The following is a 22519-nucleotide window of genomic DNA, read 5'->3' as shown; positions in this document are numbered from 1 at the left end:
AGTACACACCAAGTGTTATGGGGCCAGTGACAAGAGCTGAAGGGACAGGGAGGGCTGAGGGGCAGAGACACAACCTTCCCAAGGTCATGCTGCATCAGGCAGCCCTGACGTGGGAGAGACAAGCAGTGGACCCGCAGCCTGTCCTTTTATCTTGCTGCAGTGACGGAGGGACAGCGGGCACTCAGTGTGGTGAATGGGCCCAACGAGGTTGCCCAGAAGATCTCATGGGGAGGAGTTGCTCATCACCTCTGTGCTTCCCCTTTGCAGGACAAGGCACCAGGTGCAGTGCCCGGGGCAGGATCTTGTGCAGGGCATGGACACCACTCACCCGCAGCTTGCTGATGAAAGCGCCTGCCTCCTCCACCGACAGCTGGCCCTGCTGCCTCACGATGCGCTGAACAGTCTTGAGGACGTCCCCAGCCATGGTGACATCCCCACAGACGTAGATGTGGCCTCCCTGCTCCTTCAGCGCTTTGTACACCGTTTGGGCCAGCTGCTCCTGTAACACGTCCTGCACGTATTTCTGCAGGAGGGGGGAGCAGAGTTAATTTCAGCTTCTCAGCCCCCTCCACCTGCATGCTCTGGGCAGCTCTGGGAGCCCCAGCTGCCTCCAGTGCCTCTTGTGGAGAGCAAACCTGTGCCTTGCTGCACCCCTAAAAGAGGTAGGAAGGAGATGGGTGAGTAGCAAAGCTTCATTTGGCACTTTTTTCTGCTGGTTCCTTGCCGGCTGACACCGTCCTGCTGCCCTTGGCATGGGGTTGCAGTGGGGAGGACATGGTGTCATGCTGAGGATCCCCACCCACAGCCCCAGCACCCACCAGCACCTTTGGTTTGTCCGGTTCCCGGGAGTAGGCTGTGTACAGCTCTCTGAAGACACCTTGGGCTTTGGCAAACAGCGTCTCCTCTTTGTAGATGTGATCAATCCTGGACTGCCGGCACCCAAACACCAGAACCATAGGACAGGGCTTCAGGCCTGGGGAGAGATGGGGGGAAGCTGTCAGCCTGCAGACCACCAGCATCCCTTTCTGCAAACTGCATCACTGCCAGCCACCCCGGCAGCCCATGCGAGGAGCCCACCAGGGCCAAAACACCCTTAAGAAGACAACAAACCAACCCAACGCTACAGTACGCAGAACCATAAAAACTTTGAGTTTTATAGGAAGATTGTTAGGGAGTTTGGGCTGCGTTCCAAGTCTGCAGCCCCTTCAAGGAGGTCTGGGCCAGCTCAGGGCCTCAACCAGCCCAGGATTATAAGTGCTGCTTGGGGTGAGGAGCAGGAGGAAGAAGTGTCAGCTCACCTTTGTGCTGGATTTCAAAGAGCCGCTGCTGCCAGAAGCTCCGGAATGGGGCAATGCCGGTGCCGGGGCCGATGAGGATGCAGGGCACCTGAGGGTCCTGGGGCAGGTGGAACCCAGGAGCCCTGCATGTGTTGAAGACATCAGTTAAAGCCAGGCATGATGCTTCCTGCCTTGCCTCTACTAGCCGAGCCATTGTTCAGAGAAGCAGGGATTGAAATCCCCAAAAGTGACATTTTAGTGCAGAAGAGAGCACGCGAGAGGGACCCATGTGTCCCTCTCTGCTCCTTTGGTGCTTTGAAAAGAAGGACCAGAGGGAAAGAGCTCCTTCTGTAAGGGTCTTGCCCCATCCTTCACCCCTGTCTCCCATCCTTCACCCCCTGCCTGGACCACTCACCCTCTTACAAAGCAGGGCACAACTTCGTCACTCTGGATCCTATTGAGCCAGGAGGAGCAGACTCCATGATGGATGGGGCCTTCTCCATCTACGAGGAAGGAAAAAAGGGCCGCACTTAGCACACCAGCCAGTACTGAAGTCTCTTTCCTTTCTGAAACTCTCCCTGCTACGTTTCCTCTTGCACCCAGAAACCCACTGCCCGTGTGCATCTCTGATCCATCCCCATGACTTTGGGAGGGGGTTGGCACATGGATCCCAATCTCCCCCAGGAGCCAGACCTGGGATAGCTGGACTTTCATGATACCTTGGAAGCCCCCAGTTTTGTCCTTGGCAGCCTAAAGTGAATGGCCAGCATATTCTCCCATGTTCTGTGGTGGCATCAATGGACTCTACCCATGCACACCACAAACAGGGTGCTCAGAGACATTATTGCTTCCACTGGTACCAAAATCTGGCTGTTAATTGCTGCGTGGACTTTGGTATGGGCAATGGAATAGTCCCATAAGGAGCAAAGAGTTACTGGTTGGTCTGGGCCAAGTCTGCCAGGTTGCCCTTAGATGGATGGCCCTGCTCTGTGCTGTGTGACAGCAATATCACGGGCTGAAGGCATCTAACTGCTGCAGCAGGTAGAAAGGCTTCTATATAACATCTCTCAGTCAAAGGCCTTATGGATTTGCCCGTGTGCTAATGTTTTTCCCCTACTCCCCACTCCAAGCCCACCTTCTCTGCCCTCCGCCTGAGCCTGGTACCTCTAGTGCGGTAGGAGACCACAGCCACGGTGAGATGGACCTCTCCAGGGTACATCTCCGGGGAGGAGCTGATGGAGTAGTAGCGGGGCTGCAGCAGGGGCAGCTGTGTGAGCAGCAGTGTGGAGGGCATTTGCACCGAGGGGAATTCCTCCAGCACTTCCACCACCGTGGGGTTCTTGGACCACTTCCACTCCTCGTACTCTTGTAAGCCCTGCAGCCAGGTTGAGAGGGAGGGAGGGCTGCAGCATCGGCCTCTGTGTGCCCAGAAATCTATTTTATCTGGAGCTGAAGGACTGGGCTACTAAACAGGGTGATGCTGAAGAGGAAGGTCTGCACCCTGGGGTGTCATTAATTAATTTTGGGACTGCCACGTGTAAAAGTGAAGGAAGTCTGCTCCAGAAGTGAAACAACCCCTGCGAGCCCCTGCAACTGGGATTTGAGTTTTTACCTTGCTAAGGACCTGCAGACGTTTCTTCTCCTTGTCACTGGTGGCCAACAAAGCAAACTGCTGCAGGAGCAGCGGGGTGGGAGGGGTGGTGATGTCCAGATAGTATTTAAAAGCCTGGAAGATGGTGCATGGTGGGATGCGGTTCTCGTCTGTCCAGTTACTGATGACGCCTGCCAGGAGGGAATCCAGCACAACCATGGGTCAGTTGAGCTGCACGGGTCAGCGCAGCCAGGGGGAATAAATCCTTGCTTTCATTCCCCCCTGCTCAGCTCTGAGACAGTGAGTGATGAAGAGCCAGAAAGAAGTGTCAGAGATATCTTCGTGCTACAAGTGAGATGCTGTGCCATGAGTACAAATACGGAATCTGATACTCCAGCACCTTCAGCTTTGGTCGCTCTGAGTGCATGCTATTTTCCATCTCCTCTCACACCATGCATGGCAGTAGGGCCATCTTGTTCCCAGAATATCCCAAAATATCCCATCAAGATGTGTTAGCTCATCTCTCCAGTCCCAGACACTGCTTCTTCTGTAAGAATATTAGCAGCTTTAATTGGTCTGGAGAACAAGGAAACCTCTTCTCTATGGTTCCTGCTCAGCCTTCAAACCCTCTCTTTGCCCCATAAAGAAAGAAGGAGGAATGACTCTGGGCAGCAGAAGATGAAGGAGGTTTTCCCAATCCAGATAAATGCAATGAGATGGCAAAATTCCTCCTCGAGGCTACCTGCCTCCTCGAGGAGCTACAAGGACCAATGTAGGGGATAAGTAGGGGGGAGTCCACCTCCATGTAGGGACTAGGGATGTGCTTACCTAGAGCTGTGCTCCTCTCCTCCAGGAGTTCCACTTTCACCAGCTGGTTGGCTGGAGGAGCATCCTCAAGCCTGTCAATCAGGGCATTGACCAGCTCCTCGTGGTTCCCTGGAAAGACACCCAAGTGGTCTCCAGGCAGGTACTGCAGCTCCTGGTGGCCATTGGTGTGGAGACGCAGGAAAATGGTCGAGCGACTGCAGAGAAAGGAGACAAAGCAGGATGGTGTTTGGGGGAGAACAGGGAGCTGCTGAGTGACATCCTTGACAGGTTGCACCATAGCAAACTGCCTTCATAGAATCGTAGAATGACTGGGTTGGATGGGACATCGAAGATCATCCAACCCCAACCCCTGCCCTGGGATGCTTGCCCCCATCAGCTCAGTCTGCCCAGGGCGCCTTCCACAGCCTGGAGCACCACCAGGGTTGGAGCACCCACAGTTCTGGTCAGCCTGTTCCATTCTCAGGCAGGAGACTACATGGTGGCTGAGATTTCACCACAGAGGAAAGCAGGACATAATCTTTCCAAGGCTCACACAGCCATGATTTGCACAAATGTATGTCAACTGGGCATTTGGGGTCAGGGATGCATGCAGCACCACATGTAGAGGTGCTTGGGTGCCCTGTGAGCACATTGGGTTCCAGCAATCCTGGGATGCTCACGTTTCCTACCTGGACTTTGGACTCTGCAGGTTTTGGCGTGTGATCAGCCGGGCTGCATAGACACGCTTTTTGTGGATGCTGTACAACCCTGCAGAGGAGAAGAGCCCATGAAGTGACACAGCAGAGCATCGGAGCCTTGGGGAGGACGCAGCACGTGTCCCTTCTGCGAAGGACCAGGGAGGGCTCAGCCACCACCTGCACAAGGTGTGGGGACAGGACCTGGCTACCGGTGCCAGCAGCAAGGTGGCTGAATTGGGAAGCGTCAGGGCAGTGCGGCAGAGCATCAGCTGCAGGAGCCATGCTGAGGGGCCAGGTGTCGGTGGGCTGGCCCTGCCATTGCACCGCAATGCTCGGATGAGCGGCATTTGGAGACAAGGCCAGCTTGGAAAGTTCCCAGCTTTCCAGCTCTGTGCTTCACAAAAAGGGGTCAGGAGGAGGGAGAGAAGCTCAGAGCTCAACATCTCTGTTGCAAAAACAGGCGAGGAACAACCAGAGGGGACTGAGGTCATCACAAATTCATCCTTGAGTGTGCGAGGGTGTCCTGGTTTCAGCTGAGACAGAGCTGATTTTCTTTGTAGTGTCTGGTATGAGTCTATATTTTGGATTTAGGGGAAAGCAACATTGATAACACACTGATGTTGTAGCTGTTGCAGAGCAGTGCTGCACAGAGCCAAGGATGTTTCAGCTTCTCACACTGCCCTGCCTGCGAGGGGCTGGGGTACAAAAAAGCTGGGATGGGACAAAACTGGAACAGCTGACCCAATCTGGCCAAAGGGATATTCCATACCATATGACATCATGTGAAAAACTATGTAATGGAAGGGAGTTGGCCAGGGGAGCAGCCACTGCTCAGGGACTGGCTGAGTATCGGTTGGCAGGTGGTGAGCAATTATTCTGTGCATCATTATGCCAGGTTAAACCACAACAGGTTGGGGAGAAAGCAAGACTGAAACAATGGGAATGTAATATAGGAAGACAGGGAATGAGTAAAAAGGTTTGGTCCTTTGCCCCCACTGCTCCCAGTACATCTCCCCCTCTGCCTGCCCCAGACCCCCTGGGTCACCCCATCTTTGCACCTTGTGTGAGCTCCGGGGCCTCAGCCACGTAGGTGAGACGGAACTTGCTCCTCTTCCAGCTCCGGTCATTGCTGATGAGGGAGTTGTTGGCCTTCTCGATGTTGACATCATCTCCCACGCAGAAGACATCACACGCTGCCTACAGCACGCACCATGCTCTCAGCAGCCCCCCTGTCTCCTGCGGTGCCCTACTGAGCCCCAAGAGCCCTTGACCCACCCCGACCACAGATGCCACATGGGGATGAAGGCCCTAGAGGTGTGGGGCTGTACCAGTGGCCATGAGCATAGAATCGTTTGAGTTGGAAGGGACCCTTAAAGGACATCTGGTCCAACTCCTCTGCAGTGAACAGGGACACCCACAGCTCCACCAGGATGTTCAGAGCCCTGTCCAGCCTGACCTTGGGTGTCTGCAGGGATGGGCTATCTGCCACCTCTCTGGGCAACGTGTGCCAGTGCCTCACCACCCTGACTGTAAAAAAAATTTCCCTTATATCCAGTCTAAATCTCCCCTTTTTTAGTTTGGAACCATTTCCCCTTGTCCCATTACAACAGACTATGCTAAAGAGACTACTCGCATGAGCTGGGGTGCCCTCTCTACGGAACGTCTAAGTTTGGAGAATCTCAGTATTGATGGCCAGTGTCCCTCTTGGGCTTCCAAGTGTAGGGAACGAGAGAAGGCTTCAATCCAGCTCTAACCATTGTGCAAGTACTGGCCCCGTGCACTTCACCTCGCTGGAGCACCAGGGAGGCAGGTTACCTTGAAGACTTTCTTGGCCCAGGTGCGGAACGACTCCTCCTGGCCGCAGAGCTCGTCCCCCTCTCCCATGCGCAGGATCCGCTCCCCGCCCAGCTCCTCCAGCAAGGTATCCACTGCCCGTGCAAAGGCACAGAAGTGGGGATATGCCCGTGAACCCAGCCCAAACACGGAGAACCTGCAGAGAGAGGACACGGCTGTGGCTGCAGCGTGGGGACAGTGGCATCTACCCATCCTGCTCCCAGGGACATGCAGGATTCACCACCTCCCTCCCCATTCTGTTTACCTGACATTAGCTAGGGGTCCTGTACTTTCAAAGTTGTCCCTGGAGTCAGGGCCATCACTTGAGGACTTCCGTGCATCCGAGTAGGAGGAGACACTGTTGAAACGGACCTTGTAACTCCTGTAAAGAGCAATGGCAGAGAGCGTTGCAGTGGTGACAGGTGTGACAAATCCCATTGCTTGAATAGGACTGGGCTCCAGAGGGGACAAAAGCAGAACAGGCTGAAGCTTTACGCTCAACATTTCATGAGCAGATAGTAGAGAAATGCCTTCCCTGCTAAGAGTGAGCCAGAGCACCCCATACAATGCATATCCCCAGCTAGAGCTACTCTTTGTCCAGGAAAGTGGTGGAGACACCACCCCTGGAGGTGTTCAAGAGTCATAGAATCACAGAATAGTGGAATCACTGATGTTGGAAAAGACCTCTAAGACCACCAAGTTCAACAGTTGACCTGTCCCCATCATGCCCTCTAAGCCATGTCCCTAAGTGCTACACCTGCAAATTTTTAGGGACATAGTTTGTGGACATGGACCAGATGAACCATTGGACTTGGTGGTCTCAGAGGTCTTTTTCAACCTTAGTGATTCCACAGTTCTATGATTCTGTGCTCCGTGGGGTCCTTTGGTCACCTCCCATGGGCTGACCCACCTGCTGGCTGCCATGTTATCACCAGCCACGCAGAGCTGACAAAGCCTTGGCTTTACCTGCCCTTCCCTGGCTGTGCACAAGGTCAGACACGTGCCTGAGCAAGTATTCTGAAGGTTTTTCCATTCATAGGAAGTGAAAAAAGGGGAGTGAGAGAGGAGGAGACGAGGAGGGGGAAGGGGAGCGCAGAAAAAAATCTGACAACAGCAGAAGTATTTCTGAATTGAACCATCTTCAGAAATTGCTCTACACAAGAGTTTCTAAATATACTGCCTGAACAACGAAACAGTAGTGTGGGGATGAGTCACAGCAGACCTCCGGCTCCCGGCACGCCACGCGGAGGAGACAACCCCAAGGAAAATAACGCTGGGTCTCAAAGCGCTGCTCCAGCTGTGCTCCACCACCACCTGCTTTCTGCCCAGACCTCTTCTGCCCTGCTCCTCGTGCTCACCTGTTTTGCTCCAGATGGATGGAGTCACTTTTCTGCCCTGCCCCTGGGTCTTGTCCCCATTTGGGGTTATGTGATGGTTTGGACGCGCATGAAGCCCCAATTCCCCATCTGGGTGCAGGTCTGGGCATGGCTCAGAGGGCCCTGATATCTGCTGGGAGCTCTCAGCATCCCCTGCATGGAGCTGGGAGCCCAAGGAGCTGCTTCCCCCACCTCTTCCCACAGAACCAGGCTGCGGCTGCCCCTGGATGCTCTCCTTTTCTATCTTTCCTCATTGCAAAAGCTTTTTTTCGTGCTGAACGTCAGCATCTCCTGCCATCCAGAGCCATGACCTCTTGGCCCATTCTGGGGGGGGGCATCAGGAGTAATTTATTCCTCTGCAGTCACCTTTCCCATATGTGAAATCTGCTACTGCGCTGCATTTCTCTCTCCTCCAGATGAAATAGCTCTCACCTTTTAATCTGCCCTCATGGGTCACTGCAGGGCTCCGACCAATTCTGCTGTCAGATAACCCAGCCACAGGCTGTTTCGGCTCTCAGAACCTCCTGCCAGTCCCTTAAATTTCGTTTAGAGCTGACTGGGACAACCAACACTGGTCTCAGAAGTTTTCATCTTCCTGGAAGCTGCTTGGCTTGCTGCCTTCGCCTAGCCCCATGCTGCACCAACCCAGCCCTAAAGAGAGATTTCTTAGACCCCAACCACAAGCTGGAACTTGCAAGCATGCTGACCCTATGCTCTGTTCTTCCTGCTACCTTCCTCTGCTCCTTCCTATTTCTCCAGGCACATCCAATGCCCTGGACTGATTTCCCACTCTGTTCTAGGAGGAGGCAAATGGAGGGAGAAGAGGGGGATTTGGGGTGCTCTTACTTTCTCTCCTCCAGGTTGGAGTTGGGATTCTTCATCTCCATGAGCGCACAGCCGAATTTCTACAGAGAAGACAAAGGAAAAAGACCATCAACTTTTTCCAGTCCCTGTGCAGGACACAAAGCAGCAACCTGGGCTGCACCTTCATTCTCTGCCTGCCATTCCAAGCAGGTGTACTGCTGTTGTATGGGATGTATGAGGTCATGGCACTCTGGCAAATGGGCTGGTGGCAGTTACAGTGGCATCAGTTGTATGGGATGAATTTAATAACAAGATTGGCTGCATTTCACTGGGGAATGCACAGGTATTTCTATTTGGAGGGGACATAGGCACAGAACTGCTACTGCACAGCACCCAGAGCTTTTGAGGGCTGTCTGAGGTCAGGATGAGCTCACAGGATGTGACCCTGCCCACGTCCTCCTGGATTTCCAGACTTGCACTATACTACCTCTCCATTTTCGGGTGGGTCTCCATTGCCAAAGGTGCTTGTGACCACCAGGACCATGGTTTCATGCTCTAGGTGCACGATGTCATACTCGTCCATAGACATCACCTGGGAGCAACAGAGCTATTAGCAGGAGCTCCAAAGCCACTGTGATTGCACCCACTAACCCCTGGCCCAGGGCTGGCACTCACCTTGGCATCGAACGCATGCTTGAAGATTTCACACAGGGTTTTTGCATAGACCTGTGACTTCCCCGTCTCTGTGGCATACAGGATGGTTGCTTTGACCCTCTTGGCCATGGCCTGTCCCATCAGCTTGGCTGAGAACTTCACAGCTCTGAGAAGCAAGAGTAAATCCTGGTGAGGGAGCATGCTGCCTTGCTGGCACTTCTAGCCCAAGCTGTTCACACCACGGTATTTCTTATTAACGAGCAACCCGCCTTAAGAAACACAGCAACACTTTGTTGTTGTTCTGTGCCAACTGGGAGCTATGGAAGAGCCTTCATCTTGGGGGGCTTTGAGCAATGATCTGGAGCATTGGGATGGGCAATGCTAGCTGAAGGATGAAGGGGCTTTTTGTGAGGGATGGAGAAGCAGAAGATTCAGGGACAGCAGTAGGAAGATAACCTCAAAGGGAATAGCTGGAGAGCAAGCAGTGCCCAAGATATGGATGAGCATCTCCACATGTCTCTAAATGCCACCTGGCTGGGGGATGTGCCCTTGCCCAGCAGAAGCACCCGAGCTCCACACAGCCCAGAGCCATGGAGATGGTCAGAGCTGTCTGCAGTCCCTTTTCTTAGTGTTCCAGCAATGCCATGACCTCAGTGGAGCAGCCCTTTGAGGCTACACACTTGTCCCTGTGTTGGCAGAGCTGTGTCTCGCCAGCTGCCTTCTGTGGCTGCATCGTGACTGGGTACATTTGCTCTGGTTTTCCCTGTGGGCTCAGCTCTGACAGCAGACAGAGGGTCCGGAGAGGTCACGGCATTGGCAGTCCTGGTGGGGTGATGCAGCACTAGGAACACTGGCTCCATGTTTCTGCATTACGGGGACAGCGGAGAATGCCATGGGAAAGTGTGGGGCTGCAGACTGGGGCACTGAGCTTGGTGTGTTATTGAAGGGCCACTCATAATCACTGAGTTTGGGTGGCGGGGCTGGGGCTGCCGTTTGTTCAACCACTTAGCTCCAATCCAGGCAGTATTAATGGTGAATTGCAAAGATAATTCTTTCTCACCCTGTCCTCTGCCCCGCATTGGGAACAATGGAGAAGATTTTTTTTTAAATTACCTGCCACGCTTACATTTTTATAAAATCATTTATCAGCGGTACACACACAAATAAAAGCTTTGCTCCTCCTGACTCAATAGCTCAATTAATCTCCTGCTCTCCCGGCAGCCCCGGGCTGCAGCCCAGGCCCAGGCACCAGTGTGAGCCCCAGGAGTGCATTCATCAGCTGCTGATCATGGTTATGGATGCGCCATGGAGAACAGCTCCCGGGAGGTGACAGCTGAAGAGTGGGAACAAACCGACAGCGGAGGCACGGCAAAGTGAGGTGTGGGGAGAACAACATGAGGCCACCTGGCAGCCTGGCCACAGGCACCGGGGCAGCCCCAGCCTTGCTGGCCCCCGGGAAAGCATTTGGACCAGGATCAGCCAAGGCGTCCAAATGATGCTTCATCACAGCACCCCCGCTGGGAGCCTTGGCAGGGGACAGAGACTTGTGTGACCCATTGCTGGGGGTCAGCCAGCCGTGGAGAGCAAATCTCAGCTTGGCCCTGAGCCGTTGCTGCCTGCAGGAAGGCTCTTCAGGAATAGGAAGTCCTATTGCGCTGCTCCTTGCAATGCGGACATTCAGAGTTTTGGGCTTGTGCTGGAGACAAGTGCTCCTTGAGTAGCTAGTAGTGGGAGAAATACAGACACAAATGGCAGCTCATTTGTGTCTGCATGGCCCGGAGAGGTTGAGAAATTAGGAGCAGGTAATAAACTCCCAGGATTTGCTAAAGCCATTCCTGAGCACTGAAGAACGCCTTTACTGGAGGGCGAACCAGCTTGGGAAGAGTCTGCATGGAACACCAGGTATTCCCTTGGCCACACCTTCTGAAAGTCTATACGGATTCTCAAAGGGCTCCTGCTTCTCCAAACAACTCCCTTCAGCAGCCTGGACCTGAACTGACAGCCCCTCAGCTTGCTACCCCAAAGCAGAACCGGCGCCAGGCACTCACTGACTGCTGTACTTACTTTGCCAACTTCTTAAAGCCAATGGCCCTCTTCTTGGTAGGCGTCCCATTGACTCCCTTCCAGATGTGGGTGTTCCAGGGGTCCGGCTAGGAGGAAGAAGAGCAGCAGCTGTGGGCAGTGCTCAAAGCTTGGAGAGGTGCTGTACCCATTGCATTGTGCACTGAGTTCCTCCAGTTGGAAATGGGAGGACCAGCTGGCCTCTTAACCAGCTTTATCACTTGTACAGCTCCCCAGAGACCCCAGGGCACGGAAAATTACAGTTTAATAAAACCTCGGTGGCTCCTGACAGCATCTGGCCAAATGCCCTCCCACCTCTGGGACAAGCAATAACCAGCCACAAGGACAGAGCAGGCATGGCCAGGACGGGAGAGGCAATGTGAACACGTCCTTCCCCTTCCCAGCCCACAGGTTTCTTTTTCTAAGAGGCCCTCTGGGAAGGGGAGGCAGCTGAAGCAAGGAACAAGAGCACAGAAGCTAATTCAGTGCCCTCGCAGGCGGCTGTCTGTAATCAGGGCCAGGAATCATCGGAGTTCCTGGTGGATTGCTTACAGAAATGAACAGCCTGCTCCTGTTTTCTGATTGTTCCTTGAGGGCTCTTGACTAAAGGTCACATTGTGTGAAAGCCAGCAAAGCAGAGATGGTTGGCTAATGAGGGAGCATTTGCTTAGGGCCCTTTTTTCCCATGGTCTGAAGTGTTAAATACTCCAGCAGCAGCACTGCAAGCTACTGCTCAGCCTGCTGAGACCTCAGGCAAATGGGAGGTCATTTCAACTCATTCATGGGCTTTGCTGCCTGCATGGACAACTTGGTGAGGGGACAGGGTGGAATCCCGCTCCTTCCTGCATCCCCCAGTTTCCATGCCCTTGCTCCCACCCTACTCCTGGTTATTCCTTTGGGCACGCAGGAGGTACCTGGTATTCAAAGGAGGGTGTGAGGCGGTAGTTGAGCATCTCCTGGTGGAAAACTGGGGTGATGCTGCCAGACATGGGTGGCACGATCCACACCCAGTCAGCAGGACAGCCCCCACGGCAGCGGTACTCATTCTCCATGTGCTTGATGAAGGACTCGGTGGCCGAGTGGTGGTCCACAATGGTCACTTTGTCACTCTGGTGGGGGAGTAGAAAGCAGAGCAGACAACCACAGGTTAATGTTACCCAAAGGGTGGGAGCCAAATGAAGCTGTTCTCAGCAAAAGGACTCAGGCCAAGGAGCGGAGCTTGGGGTGTGCATCAGGTATTCCCTGCAATGGATGGAAATGCTACCAGTGATCAATGCTAGCAATGACTGAGCAGAAGTTCAGAGCTGAAGGATGTTCATTTTGGCTTCTGAAGTCAACATTTTTTTCTAAGGTAAATCCAGGAGCCATCCAGAAAGGCTCACTGCCATGGTTCTGCAGGACAGTGGGGGTGACTGCTAACCCTGCTCTTCCCAATGAGCACAGACACCAGGCAGTCCCAACCTCATTCCTTATAAGCAGCCATGCTAGGGGACGGGTGCTCCTCCTCTTATTTGACGTAGACTGAGCAAGAACCAACATGGGAAAAATAAGCTGGAGCATCACCCTGCACAGCCCCCCAGAGAGCTCTCAGGGCTCTCAGAACTGCTGGCACAGCTCTGACCCAGCTCCAGGAGGGGCTCCCAGCCTCTGCAGTTGAGTGGCCAAGGACCAGTATTGCTACTCAACCTTTAAGTGCAAGCATAGGGGAATCTGGGCCTAATTTTGCCTCACCAGCAGGACAGAAGGGATGAATCTTGCCCTTCGGGGCCCTCCCTCTGCATAAGCAAAGCTCAGGTGCTGGTAGTGCTCATTCCAACATTCAGGGCAGAGAGATTATTAAATTTCACTGCAGGCTCTTGGAACAGCTCAAAATGAGGAAGGCACAGCATAGTTTCAGCTGAGTTTTATCAACTGCTGCTGTCCTTGTGCAGGACTCTCCATACATGTCCCACCTTATCCTTGCATCCCTGCAGACCAGCCCAGGCCTGTCAAACACTGCTGTGCCCGCACCTGAAAGCTGTACAACACAGCGATGTTGATCTCCACCAGGGCCTGATCCTTCCAGAGCGAGGAGGTTTTCCTCATGTCCAGGTTCATTTTCTTGGCCACTTGCTGCAAAAAAAGCATAGTAGGAGGTGAGCCAAGGAGTGAGGATCTCTGCTTGGGGACAAGGACCCAGAGAGGAAGAACCCAAATGCTATCTGCAGGGAATGCTCAGGTGCACCGTCCCCGTGTCCCAGTGACCTCACACCCAGAAGCATCTGGCCTGTTTGAGGAGGGGGTTACCTCCAGGATGTTGTAGCGGGAGTTGTCACAGTAATCCCGGACCCCGATCTCTGTGCCCATGTACCAGCCGCTGAAGGGGCAGGCGGAGAACTCCAAGCCACCAATCTCAAGGAGCATGTTGGACACTGCAGGCAGACCGTACCACTTCAGGCCCAGGTCCTTAAACCACTCGAACCTGCCAGGATGCAACAGGGTGAGGTAATCAGCAACATTTGGCTGAGGGAATCAAGAAGGTAGCTTTGGTAGCAACCACTAGGCTGAAGGATGCATTTCCTGGAGAAGGTGTCTGCCTTACGGAAGACATTAGGACTGTTACAGAGTGAAGTGAGTTCTGGGAGACTTCAAGCAAAGAAAAACCAGCCCTGAGACAAGAACACAAGTTGCTTTCTGCCTCAGATCACCTCCATCTGGGAGGAAGGAAGATCTGAAAGCGGGAGTAGTCAAGCACCCAAGCCATGGCAAGGAGATGCAAGGATGCAAGCCAAGCACAGGAGATAGTTTGTGGTGAAACCAGAAAAGCTGAGCCCTTCTAACTTACTTGGGGTGCCGGATGGGCACTTCCAGCACGAGCTCTGGGGGGATTTCAAAGAGCTCTGGGTCATTGCCGTTGGCTTGGAGAAGCAGAGGCAGAATATCGAAACGGCCATACGGTGCCTTCCACCCTTGCTGAATGCAGATCTACGACCAAAACAAAAAGGGTCAGAAGTCCCTGCAGGCCATCTGCCTTTTAGGTGCTGTGAGCAGGGACTCAATCCTTAAGGTTGAGCACTGATCTCCATCCAAGTGAGCTATGCCGTGGGCTTGCCTATCACAACCAACCCATACATGGAAACATTTTTATTCCTGGAAAAATACCTAGAGGAGGACACACCAAGCACCAGAGGGAGTTTGATGCACACTGCAGACCCAGTACCTTCCTGGGATGGCCAGAGCCACTGTGTATCCTTAGCAGCCCCGTGGTGCCCCATGGCAAGGATCTGGTGCCCCATGGCACTGGTACCTCAGTCAGCTCCACGTTGGCAGGGTCCCCCAGGATGGTGCCATCGGGCTGCTTGTAGCCGGCGTAGCGGATGAGCTGTGCATTCCAGATGCGGAAGTCGTGCTTGCTGTCTGTCCGCTGTGGGAAGATGGTGATTGCGGATCTGCGAGGAAGAGGCAGCACTCATGAGCACCAAGGAAATGGCATAGTACAGCATGGGGAGCATCATCAGTTCCCCAGCACCAGGTCACACTCATGCTCCCCCAAACAGGTGCTGGCTGGAGCTCTCCAGCTGTACAGCAGCTGGTACACATCCCAACGCAGAAACCATGGTGACCCAGTGGTGGCTCACCTGAGGTTCCCTTTGTTGGTGGCATATTTGATGTGATTGCAGATGTAATTGAACATCCCATGGGCTGTGGTGCAGTCTCGAGCATCAAACACCTGAAAGAGTGCAAGCAATAGTGGTGGTAGTACAGGATGCATGCTGAGCTCCGAGGGCTGAGTCAGGCAGAGGGAACATGGTACAGGGAAGACCCTGGAGGCCACTTTGATATGTTAGGTTGCTAGAGCTCCATAATTATGTGACTCCCCCTCCCCCTTTATGACAGCTGGACATCTGATCCAGATGCTCCTGCTTTGGAGAGGAGATTCATCTCCTGCTCAGGAAAAAGCTTCCTCAGGGCAGTGCTCTCAACCCAGCTCATTCTCTTGCAGCTCTGGTTTCTGTTCTTTCTTGTAGATCATGACTCAAGGCTGAAATTGAGAGGTCTGAGGGACACTGAGAGAGTGAGGAAAACAAAACAGAGGCTCATCAGTAGGCTTGAAGCCAACATTGTACGGAAATGGATCCCCAAGGTTCACAAATGCTAAAAGAAACAGCTGAAGGCTGAGCTGTTGCTGAAAATTGTTCAACAACATCTGATCTATGCTTTGGGTTTCAAAGGAGCCCACCAGCTCCCTGCCACCATATTCCACTGGAGATCACTAATTCAGATCCTACTCTCACTTCCAGCTAGTCTAAATGGCATGGACACAAATATCTCCTGCCATAGTATCTCTGCATCACAGGTGCACTTCTCCAGAGTGCCAGCTTCCAGTCGCCTCTCCAAAACCCCAGTGTGTCCTTTGCAGGCTGTGCTGCTGTGGTGCTCACCTGCAGCTTGGACCACTGAATCCTGCCCACGCAGCGGGCTGCATTCCTCCAGGCATGCTTTGCACCATAGATCAGCTCTGTGTCCCGCAGCTGGTAGGTGTCGGTGGCTTCAATCTCCTTGGTCACCTCCTCCAGCCTCTCCATGTGGGCCTTGGAGCCAGATCTGTGTGGGCAGGGAGTGGAGGAGATGGCATTCACCAGCCTGGTTGGAGCGCAGAGTCCTGCTGCTCTCCTCTTGGGAGCATGTACATGCACACATGTGTGCCTTCAGATAGCAGGTGGCCAGATGCAAATGGAAGAGGTCAGTCCTTTGTGTGGAAGCACACAGTAATTGCTACGAATGCAACTCCGTGAAGAAACAGCTGCACCGTGGTCTTTGTGTTGACTTACAAGTGTGAAAGGTCAGCATGAGCAGCCCCTCCTCTGGCCAGAACTTACCTCTTAATGGAGGAGTAGTACTGATCAATGAAGTCCTTAGCCAGGAGGAGCACCTCCTCTTTTGGCCTGGTGTCTTCTGATTTGCGGACATGCTGGCTGGGGGTCATCACAGAGCCCATGCAGATCTGCTCAGTGCATGCGGTGGTCTGGCAGGACAGAAGGAGGCAAGCATGGTTACATCCAGCTCTGTATTTCCAAGCAAAAAACCATCTTAGGAGCACTGTGATCCACTCATCTATGTTCAGACAACTTTTGGGCAGTGCCACCAACCCTACTCACCATTGCCGTCTTGAGATGCAGAGTGTCGTGGAGCACGGAGCCCGTCTCCCAGTTCTTGATTTTGACGAACCGCGGGCATTTGGAAGGGCTGCCGTTCGCTGCGCTCTTCGTCGGGGATTGCCGCCCCGATGGTGCTGTCTGGGCAATGGAGAAGACCAAGCACAAGGTTAATGTTCATCAATGGGGTACAAGGAAAAGCCACGACAACAAGCAGCGTCTCTTGTTAGTGGAGGGCTGTGCTTATGTCTTGGTAATGGTGCAGTGAGAAAAGGTGAACGATCCAAATATTTGGCAGCATTTGAGAATCTGCAATGGAGCAACTAGCTCTCAATGCAATTGAGAATTCATCTCTGCTCACCAGACAGCCAGACCTGTAGGAGGAGAGTTAAAAAACAGAAGTGACTGAGATGAACACTATGTTCAAGTTTCCCAGTGGAGGACATACCTCTGTGAAGTGTATGAGATGTATCTTTTTAAGGAGCATCACCTGCTCAGGTTCTGCACGTGCCAAGCTCAGCCTCACAGATATGCTCCCTCTGAGACAGAGCTAACAGCCTCTGAGCAAGCCAGAAAGATATCTGCTTTGATATCGACGCAGGAAGAACGCAGGAATAAGGACGGATACATTATGCAAGTGGGAGGGCTGCTGAATTATGCATGGTTGGATTACTTCAGTGTCAGCTCTGGATCTCCAGCCCACCTCAGTGCTCTGCGTCAGGGCACGCTCACACGGCACGTCCTGAATTACATACCAACGTAAGGAAGGGGCTTAGCCAGCAGTGAGCTTTGGCTGCACCTTCTGCTTGCTAGCACTTGTATTTGTGCATGCCTTCAGGTCTCATGTGCAGTATTTGTGATGTGAGCTCTGCTCTCCCCAGGAACTTGGAAACTTGAAGAGCAGACCGTGTCTGCTGGGGTGTCATGGCAGGGAGATCCACAGTGATCCTGGGAAATGTGATTCTTTTGGGAATCACATTTCAAATTCAAGTGTGCTTCAACGACTGCTGATGGAGGTTTCAAAGGGAAACCGGAGTCCACAGCAGGGCCAAATCCTGCTTGGGTTTGGTGCCACTTGAAGGCTTGCATCCCTGCAGAACAGGTCTGTGGGCTGGATTTTGATATAACCTTCTTCTGAGAACTCTGTAGCTTGTGTCTTTTTCTAATCCATCCAGAAAGGTTTGCTTGTTTTAAGTGTAGAGGTGGCACTGCCTTCAGATTTTCACTCCTTGTTGGTGGTTCTGTAGTGAAGCATAGCTCTGGGCTCTTGCCATCATCATGGCTCATGGAGCAGCAGCAGTAAATCCAGTGTTACAGCCCTGGTCCCCAAAGGACCAGAATAAGAACAGCCAGCACACAGTGGAGGAATCTCTTATTTCAGAACAAGCTGCTCTGCTGATGAGCAGACCCAGGGGGAAAGCAGTGGGGGCCAGAAGGATGACAAAAATGCTGTTGTACCCAAGAGTAGACCATGAACCCAGGCATAAGACTGAGCCCAACCTTGAAGCAAGAAAGCACAAGTGGATGGATACCACACAACTGGTGGATATTGGCTGCCTAACAAATATTCTATTCTATTCTATTCTATTCTATTCTATTCTATTCTATTCTATTCTATTCTATTCTATTCTGTTCTGTTCTGTTCCGTTCCGTTCCACTATTCCCTGTTCTACTCTAATTTATTCTATTCTGTCTTAAAACTCTCTCAAAACAGCTCCCTTTTGTTGTTGTCTTTCCCCTGCAGATACCTGCAAGGAGTGCATCCTTGCTGAAAGTGGGCACAGGTTTGCTGAAGCCCCAAGAAGTGGGGGTACCGCACCTCCAACCACGGCGCAGAGCAGTGAAGAGTGAGCAGCACCCAGAAGGACCGGGGAAGGGCTCCATGTGTGTATGCCTTCCCTGCACAGCATTGCTGGAGCCAAATATTACCCCAGCTTCTGCCAGGGAGGCTGTGCGTGATGCTGTCATGTTTTAATTAGGCAGCTGTGATATCAGTGACTCAGGAGGGGCGGTGAGGTGCACGTCGCAGCATACATTATGCAGCACCTTCCATGAGCAGCATGGGCACTGACAGGGGAGTGCAGCTCACAGGCTGTCTGCAGCTCTTATGAACTGGAGAAACACACTGGGTGCTGTCTGCGGATAGTGGGGCTGGGGCATTTCCTCCTAGCCTGCATCAGCCCCACTGGCTGAAAATGTGTTCTTTGTTGTTATGGAGCTGTAAACCATCCTCACAGGCACGGAGCTGGTGCAAGTCCCTTCCTTTGCAGCCTGTGCATGCATCCCCTGTGCCACCTTGGGGCTCCAACAAATCAATCTGCATGGCTGCAGCACAGCACTCCTGCTGGAGTCAGTGCATCTCCCTAGGGCTTAGGGCTCTTGGGAAACAAGCACAGAACACGTTGTGGTTTTGCAAGAAAACTCAAAGTTCATACCCAGAGAAGGGATGGATGCCCAACTGCCTTTCAGTACCTTATTACAAGCATCAGTGAACACTGCCCACCTGGCTGAGCAGCTCCAACAAATCCTGCCTTAAAGCTCTTAGACGTAGCTGGGGTTTGGCTTGATGTGAGAAGTTCGGCAACCTTCCCATTGCCCCTTCTGGCAGCGAGAAGCAGCCTTGCCTCCAGAACAGTGCTGGGATGAGAGGGATCAAAAAAGAGCACTGCACATTGAGCGGGAAGGAAAATAAAGAGTTTAACAGCAGCTTAAGTCTGGGGATTTTGGCAGCCTGAACATGGAGAGGAATTAAGCTCTGAACACAGAAGGTTATAAAGTGCTTATAGTAAGAGAAACATCCACGCATGGAGCTTAGCGAAGGAGGCAGAGTGGTTGTGGTTTCCAGAAAGGGGGCACAGCGGTGACCTGTCCCTGGGAGCTGACACTGAGACCTGCACACTGAGCATGGGGGACACCAGGGCTCCCAGGGACATCCATCCATCCATCCATCCATGGGACAGCAGGGCAGCACATAGAGTGGCAATGGGGAGTGGGTTGAGTGTTAGTGAGAGGTTGTGCATGGTGGGCATGGCACAGCTTCCCAGGCGGTGGGCATGGCCCTGAGCTGCCAGAGCTCAGGGAGCATTGGGACACCACTCTCAGCCATAGGGTTGGGTTTGGGTATATGGGGCCAGGAGATTCAGTAATCCTTGTGGGTCTCTTCCAGCTCAGGATGTTTTCTGGTTCTATGGTATAATCCTATGAGCACTGCATGGCAGCTCATTGGAGCTGGGAAGAGGCACCAGACAGAGGAATTTGCTGAGGGTGTTCCTGAGCTGAGGGAATGCTGATTTTCTCAGAAATCTTCATGTGACCATGAAATCACTTTGTTTCCCTCCCTTGGAGAACACAATGTCATCCTGACAGGGAGAGAGCAGGCAAGAACACAAGATCCCTGGATTGGTCCCCATGTCCTGACCCATGGCTGGTTAATCCCAGCGGGACACACACTTGACCACGCAGGCTGGGCCATGCTCACGCACATTGCATTGTCCCTGGGGTAATTCTGCCTCTCCCTGGCTTTGCTACAAGTGGGAGTTAATCCATTTCTGGCAAGGGAGCCTGAGAATTTATGTCTGTGCAGCGTCAGGAGATGAAAAGGTGCGGTACAACACATTATCTGAAGTGCTGTGTTGAATTGCTGTCATATAAATCAGAATGACCTTAACAACGAGGCTCAACTTTTTACCTATGAAAGGGACAGTGCTCCCAAAGGAGGTTTGGGAGGCATCTCCCAGCCATGCTCCCATTGCACGTTGGCTCTGTGGATGAGGGGCACCCTTCCCCTGCCCAAGCTATGGGAAATTTGGCTGCTGGACCGCATGGGCTCAGTACACAGTCAGCTCTCAGGACCAAGGATCCTCAGGACAACCCAAACAGTCCCTGAAGGCCATCCATGGGGTGAGAGCCTGCCAGAAGGGTCCCTGCTCCACCACCCGTCCCCACCCAAAGCACAAGAGGTGGGTGCTTACCTGCTCTGCTTCAGAGTAGGGGTTGTTGAGGACCACAGGCACATTGCTCTTCCCCCACAGGTCACCAAAGACACGGTCGTTCTCCATCTGAGCTGGGAAGGCTGTCTGCAGCTTGTTCTCCTCTTCCCTGAAACTGGAGGGTTAAAACCAGTGGGGTGAGCAGGTTGGGGATGGGCAGCAGTGTCGGGGCTGTGATTGCTCCGGGTTCTGATGGAGCAACTTCGTACAGGAGCAAAAAACTCACAAACTGTGCTGAGGGAGTGGAAGGAATGCTCTGCCTTGGCCAAGAAGATGAATCACCTCCGCAAGGTAAACCAAAGCACAACTGCAGGAGACCTGCACCCTGCTTGGTGCCCTGCAGTGTGCCCACACCAGCCCCACTGGGCTTATGCAAGAGACTTCCCGAAAGAAAGCAAGAGAGCAAACAAAGAGTTTGGGGAAAGAGAGTCGTGCACATTTCTAGCTACAAAGCTTTGCAGCAAAATCGGATGTGTTTGCAGACAGCAGTTGGTGTTGATGAGTGGAGGAAAAGAAAAAATCCAAGGAAAAGTCGGTGCTCCCAGGAGGGAGAGGCAGCGCTCTCTCCTCTTCCTGACCTTTACAGATGCTGCAAACACTGGCAGGTGTAAGCGGCTGTACCTGGGTGGATCTGTGCAAACAAACAGGCAGCCCGCCTACACGGAGTACATCTGTAAGTCTGGGGACGGGGACGTCCCCAGTGCTGCTGCCCCTGCCTGCACAACACGACTGATGGAGCTCACTGCACCATGTCTGCCTTCCTGCTTTGTCTGGGGACTGTCTGCAGGGTGTTCGTGAGGCTGCTAAATGCCATCCAACCAGCGGATGGAAAACCACCACCGTACGAACCCACATAAAAGAGAAAAACAAACAGAGTCTGGGAGATGTGAGACCCGGAGTGCGTGGGCTGCATCATCCATGAAGGCACCGACAGCCCCAGCGATGCCACGCTTGGGCAGGAACTTCTCAGCTCCATAGGTTGTGCTGCACGTGGCCACGGATGGGACCAGCGCAGCGTGGTGCTGCTTTGCCCTTCCTCAAAACCCGACTTGCTGTGAGCGCTGGCAATAGTAGCGCTCCCACTGTCAGTCCTTAAAAAGCTTCCAGATGTCTCTAAAGTCAATAACGAGCCTTCCCATTAACAACAGCAGGCTCTGGCACTGACCGAAGCAGGACGTGGTGCTCAGGACATGATTCACACCAGCACGGTGCTCTTGACACCATCTCGAGGAGACACATACGCACAAACAAATCCAGTCTCATGACCTCTCTCACCCTCAGCTTGGGTGAAGCTTAAGCAGAACACTTTACTTAAAGGCTATCTCCCTGCGCTCTAACTTTTCAGCAATTTTTCTGCATTTACAGCATAACATTCAGCTGCCAAGATATCACACTAGGCTCCTGGACATCTTCCAGACATTGGCTGCCTTAGGGCAAGCATGGCCAGTGCTGTGCATGAGAAGGGTACAAGTGTCATCGAAGCAGTTTGTACCCAAATTTGTGCCCCCCAACACAAAAAAAAAAAAAGTGATGAGAAGAAAAGAAATTTGCTGTAGGCTTCACATCAGGACAAGCATCATTGCTTTTCCAGACTGGATACCAACCTAGAGCAGGTAATTGGCCATTCTTGATGCTGCTGGGGACCAGCACAAACCACACATGCTGTGCTTTACCAGCCCATCAGGGTCACTGGACACATCCCCTTTATCTAGGGGATTCCCAGCAGCAGGACAGCATCATGAAATCCCATCAAACCTGGCTCTCCCCACAAGACAATCCCAGCTGTTAAACCTCCTGGAGAACACAGGGAGGTGATGGATGCCTCATCCCTGCAGATACCCAAGGTCAGGCTAGATGGGGCAGTGAGCACCTGATCAGCTGTCGGTGTCTGTGTTCATGGCAGGGGGTTGGACTAGATGGCACTTAAAGGTGCCTTCTAACTCAAACAATTCTATGATTATGTGATTCTATGGATACCCATTTCCACAGCTGCACATTCCTGCCCACTTACCCTGAGACCCAAGACACCAGAGAGCATGAAGGTTGATGGACACAGAGCCTGTGAGCATAACAAACGATGAGCATGCACAAACCACCCTTTGTAGCCGATGAGCCTGCATGTCCTCCTCCAGGCACAGTCTGGTACCTGTGCCAATGGCACGGAGAATGGCCAGATGCTCAAATTAAGTCATCGTCATAGTCAGCCACTCTGTGCATTAGAATCACGGAATCATTCAGGTCCGAAAAGAAGTCTAAGATCCCCAAGCCCAACCCAACCTCACTGTGCCCACTGA

The 22519-nt window shown here is 52.9% G+C and overlaps 1 protein-coding gene across 3 annotated transcripts in view; it reads right to left on the bottom strand.

The window, feature by feature from the left end:
* The window catches only part of NOS1 (nitric oxide synthase 1), a 43814-nt gene that overhangs the window by 8724 nt on the left and 12571 nt on the right, over positions 1 to 22519 (bottom strand). For all 3 annotated transcript variants that reach the window (XM_010720570.4, XM_085238447.1, XM_085238448.1), the window contains exons 3-27: positions 20208 to 20340; positions 16240 to 16377; positions 15961 to 16106; positions 15523 to 15685; positions 14719 to 14810; positions 14388 to 14529; positions 13926 to 14065; positions 13388 to 13562; positions 13112 to 13213; positions 12016 to 12210; positions 11105 to 11190; positions 9062 to 9206; positions 8874 to 8978; positions 8429 to 8487; positions 6472 to 6588; positions 6189 to 6363; positions 5432 to 5570; positions 4365 to 4443; positions 3697 to 3890; positions 2890 to 3059; positions 2442 to 2652; positions 1693 to 1780; positions 1299 to 1420; positions 825 to 973; positions 329 to 523 (exon numbers count right to left, since the gene is read on the bottom strand). In XM_010720570.4, the coding sequence (XP_010718872.2) occupies positions 329 to 523; positions 825 to 973; positions 1299 to 1420; positions 1693 to 1780; positions 2442 to 2652; positions 2890 to 3059; positions 3697 to 3890; positions 4365 to 4443; positions 5432 to 5570; positions 6189 to 6363; positions 6472 to 6588; positions 8429 to 8487; positions 8874 to 8978; positions 9062 to 9206; positions 11105 to 11190; positions 12016 to 12210; positions 13112 to 13213; positions 13388 to 13562; positions 13926 to 14065; positions 14388 to 14529; positions 14719 to 14810; positions 15523 to 15685; positions 15961 to 16106; positions 16240 to 16377; positions 20208 to 20340 (3460 nt within the window). The remainder of the gene's footprint in view (positions 1 to 328; positions 524 to 824; positions 974 to 1298; positions 1421 to 1692; positions 1781 to 2441; positions 2653 to 2889; positions 3060 to 3696; positions 3891 to 4364; positions 4444 to 5431; positions 5571 to 6188; positions 6364 to 6471; positions 6589 to 8428; positions 8488 to 8873; positions 8979 to 9061; positions 9207 to 11104; positions 11191 to 12015; positions 12211 to 13111; positions 13214 to 13387; positions 13563 to 13925; positions 14066 to 14387; positions 14530 to 14718; positions 14811 to 15522; positions 15686 to 15960; positions 16107 to 16239; positions 16378 to 20207; positions 20341 to 22519) is intronic.

This window comes from Meleagris gallopavo, chromosome 17, assembly GCF_905368555.1.
Source record: "Meleagris gallopavo chromosome 17, MGAL_WU_HG_1.1, whole genome shotgun sequence".
NCBI classification, from domain to species: Eukaryota; Metazoa; Chordata; class Aves; order Galliformes; family Phasianidae; genus Meleagris; species Meleagris gallopavo.
The sequence above is the reverse complement of the archived record's forward strand: the minus strand, read 5'-3'. Positions and strand labels throughout refer to the sequence as shown.